The sequence below is a fragment of the Pezoporus wallicus genome, unplaced genomic scaffold (genome assembly GCF_028554395.1).
Source record: "Pezoporus wallicus isolate ANWC-B61680 ecotype Strahan unplaced genomic scaffold, APGP_CSIRO_Pwel_v1 contig_5552, whole genome shotgun sequence".
Classification (NCBI taxonomy): Eukaryota; Metazoa; Chordata; class Aves; order Psittaciformes; family Psittacidae; genus Pezoporus; species Pezoporus wallicus.
The window spans coordinates 4,981,028-4,987,710 of record NW_026640754.1 but is presented as its reverse complement, the minus strand read 5'-3'; the positions used below and the strand labels follow the sequence as shown (position 1 = coordinate 4,987,710).

General features: G+C 38.2%; 1 protein-coding gene across 1 annotated transcript; it reads right to left on the bottom strand.

Annotated features, from left to right (window-relative positions):
* Positions 1-1,492: 1,492 nt before the first annotated feature.
* On the bottom strand, positions 1,493-6,648 carry RWDD4 (RWD domain containing 4). The gene is made up of 7 exons (XM_057420313.1): positions 6,545-6,648; positions 6,267-6,347; positions 4,088-4,197; positions 3,833-3,977; positions 2,987-3,101; positions 1,986-2,035; positions 1,493-1,823 (listed from the first exon to the last, which is right to left on the bottom strand). Exons 1-7 carry the CDS (start codon positions 6,566-6,568, stop codon positions 1,785-1,787), a joined length of 564 nt encoding a protein of 187 aa, XP_057276296.1. The 5' UTR covers positions 6,569-6,648; the 3' UTR covers positions 1,493-1,784.
* Positions 6,649-6,683: the final 35 nt, after the last annotated feature.

Genomic DNA, 6,683 nt, shown 5'->3' with positions numbered 1-6,683 from the left:
CACCTTCTGTAAAGATGTACATGGGAGAAAGACTAACAGATGGATATCTCAGAGAATAAAGAAGATGTACGCCTGCTACAACCACTCATTTTTGAGCAGACCAGGATATTTGGCCTTGCTTTTGCTAAGTATTTACTATTTCAGCCAGTAACTGGTGAAATTTGTATTGCAATGTAACAATTTTAATGTTCACCTTCCACATTCATATTCGATAAACAAATGACAAAGGTCTTGTTTCCATGGAATAATTTATTTTGATGAATTATGCTGTCAAGTGACCAATCACTGTTATAGTGCTTTTTTCTTCAATTGGAGTAAGAACACCAGAAAATGTTTACAGTATCATTGGGTCCACTATAACAGGATTTTACTACAGAGTAAAATACAAATTAATAAACACTGCATATAGCACTATTCACTTCACCACATTGGCTCTCTACATCTTTTGTCACATTCTAACCTTCATTTAAGGCAAGTTTATAGGTTGCTTTTTTGTCCCAAAGACTACATAGTCTCTAGATAAACTTATGTGACTAGGTCTGCAAGTTAGGAAATCGAGCTTTATAAAATGTTTACTTTAACAAATATGAAAGTTATTAAAGATGGCGACCCAAATTGCACTGTATTAAAAGGTGGAGTTTTCTTGTACCAAAGTCCTTTATTCATCATCTTTAGAACCAGTTTTGCTTAACTATAAAAGAGACACAAAAAGAAAGTATTCAAAGTTTAGGCTGTCATTCCATTTATTAGGAAAGAAGAAGAACATTATCTCATTCTTACACAGAACACATGTATATTGAATTCATAATACAGACTGATTGTGCTACTGTACCAAGAGACTGAAAAGCATCAAAAAATAATTTCTTAAGCTTAAACACTAAATGAGCTTATTTCCTGAATGTGAAAGTTGATCAAACAAAGAAAAAGCCACACAACCCCAGAAAAACCTCAGGGTAGTGTTTGTATTTGATTTGAAGACTCCACCAGAAGCTCTCCAAAAAAAAAAAAAAAAAAAGATGAAATAATGGAAAAAGTATCTTCACACATCTCTCAGAGAATTCCCATATAGAAATTTACACAATACAAAACCAGACATTAACTTACTATTTCTCACTTTTTAAATCTAAGTTTATAATTACTAAATGTAGTGCATCTAATTTGACGTCCATCTGGAATCCAAGACATCCACTACACATAGCCACTTTTAACTCGGAAGGACTCTCTCCAAAACCACCATAATCATTAATTTGCTCAGTGTTAGGTTTGACACCAAGAATTACTTATAGTTGTGTAAAATAAAATAGTTTGCTTTCAAAATTGCCAAGCAGCTATACTGGTTTCCACAGAATGAGCAAAAAAAAAAGAGTGGGAAAGAAATGAATGCTGAGGGAGCAAGTAGAAAGAAACTATTCACTGGAGCAGTTGCAGCAGAGAATGGCCAGGCTTGTACGAGACAGCAACGTGCTCCCAGTTGAGACAGCTCCCTTTTTCTTTTTACTCATCCATTGCCCTCCAGAACCTGCCAGCACCACTAACTTTATTTTATATCTTGTTGCCATATGAAGGCAGAATTTTTGCAATGCGTCTGGCCAGCAAAGCCCTCTCATCATAAAACTAAGATTGCTCAATAAATAAAAACAAGGACTAAACCAACAAAGTTCAGTGAGGAATCAAAGACCTTCTGATGCCAATACTCAGAAGGATTAAGCATTTTAAAGCATTTGAGAAATACGTAAATTAGAATCCAAAATGAGCAACAGTCCTTACTATTTCCTACAGATCCTTTAAACATTAAAAAAAGGTAACTTGAAAATACTTACATGCTGGACGCATGTAGAAATGACACCACAGTCAAATTCAAACACAGTTAAGAAGAAAAGCAAGAAAAAAGGATCAGATTAGTTTTCTTCGGCTGTAAGTACAAATATTTTTTAATGTACATACGCAGTATTTTCATAATACTGCACATAATACAGTCACGTTACCTTGATTACATCCACCCAGTTCCATCCTCGCGGAAGCTCCCCTTTGTTATCTGCAGAATAAGAAGGTTTGATTTTCAGCACATGAGCTAAGGGGAATCAACACACAAAATTCTAAAGATTCAAAAAGATTAATTTCTCCACTACAAAGCAATGGACAAAAATAGATATTAATGTCTTAAAAGCATCTTGTTCTTCAAAGTAATTCTGTTTAAACAAAAACACCTCAGTCCATCTGACTACTTTAGAAGACAACTCCAGCATGAGCAGGGCTGACTTGCAATGATGCATTCTGTCAGAGCTTTTCCTTTATACGGTCAACATTCAACCTACCAATCATACATTAGGTTAGGTAAATTATATGCAGAAATTGCTGTCAAAGAGTACAGCCTATTGCTGCAATAGGATTGTATTATCTATAATTGAAAACTAAGGTTGAACACATAAATGTCATCAACAAAATTAGTTGAAAGATCAAATGCTTTTCAATCAAAAAACACTACCATTTCATTGAAAGCATAAAGCATCTGTAGAAGCATCTCTATTTAGAGGATACAAACTAAATGAAATGTTGTATTTTGGGTTCCAAAGTAAATACTTTCATTTAGAAACTATGTTTTTAATAACATGAATTATTTACAAGGGCCCATCAACAAACCACGTCTTCTGCTGAAAGTGAATTTTTACAAATCCCAAATGCTCTTCTCCCACAAGTATTTTTTTTTTAATTTCACTTTTGTCACAAATTGCAATTAAAATAAACCACAATAAAACAAAGCCACTGACATTCCGAAATCCTGCTCTACAGAAATTTGCTTGACCAGAACTAACATCTCAGGCAACAATGATTTATCTAAAACAAGCAAAACAGAGACCGCAGACTTCAGGTAGTTAATCTTATAGAGAAAAAACTGCTGATTCTAACCCTGACAGAGCAAGCTGTCATGGCTATAAAATTTGGATTCACATACTGCTCAAACAAAACAATGTTATAGTGAGCAAACCTGTTTTATCGGCTAGTTTTCGCTTCTGGGTTTTGGATAAATGCTCCTTTTTGTCTTTTTTCTTGCTTGCTGGCACATCAGGAGTTCCGACTGCAATACTATTGCTTACTGAAGTCTGAGAAGAATAAAAATGATTGTTAATATTTTGCATACTGGTTCCACAGATACCTGTGTGTGTGATAACTGAACCTCACATACTGAATATCTTGACTGTCAGAAGGAAGCAATGCTATCAGCATCCTGCAGCTTTTAATCAGCATATACTCATGACTATAGTTTTAAAAAACATGTTGGGGACTAGAATTATTCCCTTTCAGAGCTGCAACTTTTTGAATTTAAACATGGCATGCAATTAAGTCTGAAGAAGTCACGACTTCCTAAACACGGAAAGCATTCCTTTTTCCTCAAAGCACCTCTGCAGCACCACAATGGCAAATAATACCCTTTCACAACACAGAAGCCACAAATAGACCAGCCTGACTCACTCAAGACCCTGGAGGAGCATTGCATCCTAGGAAGGTTGCAGTAATTTGCTACACACACCCTGCTCCAGCAGACGCCTCCCAGCTCATGTTTTGCTTCTGCTCCAAGTCTCCATTTTTATGTTACTCTATAGGACAGAATTGTATCCCACAAACATTTTGGTGTAACAGCAAAATAGCAATTAGATGTAACAATTACAACCACAGCATTGTGGCACCATAACCTCTATGTGTCACTAGCTGCTAATGCAAAATACTTATTAACAACTTAAAGACAGAGCTGTGAAGTATTCAGAGTTGTAATAACCTTTCTTTCTGTTCAGTTTTAAAAGCAAGGGATTAAAGTCTGAATTTATCTACTTACCACAGTGTTAACAGGCTGATTTTCCATGAACACCTCTTTATTATCTTTCGCATATTCAAAAAGTGTGTATGTCATAGCAGTCCCAAGATTTGCTTCAACTTCTACCATCAACTTATCCAATATACTTTGTTTAATCGCTGAAGATCTAAAAGAAATCATAAAATCCAACTATAATCTACACAGATGAGGAAGAACTTGCAAACCAAAAAGCCCTCACATATAAACCTAGGGAGTGAAGCTGTCCTAAATACTTACATTGTGTTGTTGAAGAAAGCATCCATTGATATGACTGGTGCTGTTTGCGGATACGTTTCTGGCCAAGAAACTTCAATTAGAAACGCTTTGGGATCTCCACTTTCACCTATCTGAAGTGAAAAGAAAAGCATTATAAATCAACAGTTTCCAGTCACTTATTAAGGATTAAAATGCCAATATACAAGTCTTTCACTTCCTTAAGACTATCCAAACTCCTTAAGATAACAACTATTTTCATAAAGTTATAAATTAGAAAACAAAGCGGTTACCTAGGAAAAAGTATTAAATTTCTAACATGAGTATTAACCTCTACTCTGTAGTTTTCAAGCTACGAAAAGCAGCAGAAACATTCAATGCTTGCTTTGTGGTTTATTGTTTTGGGTTAGGTTTTTTTTAATTGCTTGGTCTGGAAGGCTATTTTGCAGCATCTTCGAGCCAAATATTATACAATCATAAATGAGAATAGGAAAAATGAAGCCTTCCTTTTTCCCCCTGTGCATCCAAGCTCAGAGCAATACAAAAGTAAACCATAAAACAGTATTGAAATAAAGATGGTGATAAACTAGTGAGCTAAAATAGCAAAAATAATATATAAGCTTTACAATATTTATGTCTTAGCTCTACAGATTATTTTATTTTACTATACGAAATAATGATTAGTAAGATTTAAGAAGTCAGTAAAATGGGATGGGATAAAAAAACCCATAGCATTAAAAAAGGCACAGTTTAATACAAATAATCATGCATATCAAACCACTTTACCGAACCCAAATTACATATACAACCTTTACAATTTTGTTGAATTAAAACCAAATCACTTAAAAATTTTAAAACCAGTGTGCAACGAAAGGCACACTACACAAACAGAAGAAATCTCACACATGGATTTGGAAGGCTAGCACAACAAAGTTAGCTAAACCATATTCTAATCTACCAAAACTTCTCCCTTATTTCGTTCATTACAGAATAGTCGAAACCTGGCTTTAATAAATTACACAGAATAAAGTGTAGCCAGAAGAAAATTCCTAATCAAGGTAAGCTCACTGCACTTCAAAATTTAAACCGAACAAACAAAACCACCGATGTGGTACTTTTTTATGCACAGTGTCTGTTTCAGCAGACACTTACTTGCATTATGCCTTCTTGTAATGCAAATTCTTCTTCATGGGAAAGACAGCCTCAGACAAAAGCAATAACACAAGTTTTACATAATTTAAATTATGTTACCCTAACTTTTCACAGTTATTTTTTGGCTAATGAAAATTAACAATGAGCAAAGCTAGTAGAGTCATAGAATGATATACTGTAAACTTGTAGGCACGTCATGTTTACTTTTCTGCGGAAACCAGATTTAGTAAGAATGATCTTATCAGTGAAGGAAGGCTCCACTTACATGGATGAGATTCAAGTGCTATTACTTATATTGACCTGTATCTCATTACAATAACTGACGCTACTCTGAAGTTATTTGAAAAGTCACAAAGAGGTGATTTTAGATGCCTCCTCTACCCTACATGCATATGGCATTTTCAGAAGTCTCCCTTCTGCCCCATGAGTGCCTTGGTTTTCATCAGTAAAGCTCTCTGGCCATCCAAAGGTCTGCCTCAGCCCATAAACCTGAAAAAACGGACAAGAATTTCATGCCAGAATCTCACTGAATATCTCAAGCTTGGCACTCCCTGTATGTATCTCCTGAGCAGACCATATCAGTGCACATGCCCAAAAGATTTCGTGGATCTCTAGCAGGTAGACAAGGCATGTCAGCTACCGCTGGACAAGAGACTAGACCCTTGTAATAAGAGCAATAGGAACGGTTCAAAGCTTTACATATAAACGTGCCTGTAAGTGACATTTCTGACCAGATAGTGTGTTACTCAGAAGGCTGACTCTTTCAGCTGGTCGACAGCTCTAACTACACAGTACGCAGACGTATCAGAGGATGTCCAGCTACAGGATAATAAACCCGCACTGGGAGCAGGTTACTGAACATGAAGCATTGTGCTACCAAGCATCATCGCACCAAAGATCATGAAACAACGGCCTAGGATCCAGCCTTAGCCGCAATCGAATGTTCATTTGGTTTACAAAGACAAACCCGGTACACAGACTACAAGCCAGGGGAGTAACTTCAAGCTGAAGCCTGCGCTGCAGCGACTCGCAGACCTCTACCTTGCCTTACCCTGTACTGGAAGGACACCGGGCTCAGCTCCCTGAAGCACACATCTCCCTCGTAGATGGAGCGCAGCGCTTCCAGCTCCATCTGCAGCACGAAGCAGAGAAGGCCGTTACCGATTTCAGCCCGAACACGAAGCTCGCACCTGACCGTGGTCGGTTCGCGACGCTGTGCACGGCCCCGCCGCCTTCCCGCCCTCCCCCGCCGCCCAGCTGCCTCCTAGCCCGCTCCCCGCCGAGGCCCCTCTCCCTGAGGCAGAGGCGCAGGCAGGGAGCGGGACTCACCTCCTGGTCCTCGTTGGCCGCCATGGCGCGCAGCCACGGAAGCCCCCCGTCCGCTGCCCCCGTAGCCGCCGCCGCGGCTTGAGGTGCCCCGCAGGCGAGGCGCAGCGCGGTAAGACCGGCCGGTGTTGCACGGGGAGGC

What these genes read in the sequence shown, in the direction of transcription:
- RWDD4 (XM_057420313.1), bottom strand. Translation starts at nt 6,568, where the DNA reads ATGGCGGCCAACGAGGACCAGGAG. An exon ending in CGGTGTCCTTCCAGTACAGG is followed by an intron (nt 4,198 to 6,266) that starts GTAAGGCAAGGT and finishes TTTTCACTTCAG; the next exon opens with ATAGGTGAAAGTGGAGATCC. An exon ending in ATCAGCCTGTTAACACTGTG is followed by an intron (nt 3,102 to 3,832) that starts GTAAGTAGATAA and finishes TATTCTTCTCAG; the next exon opens with ACTTCAGTAAGCAATAGTAT.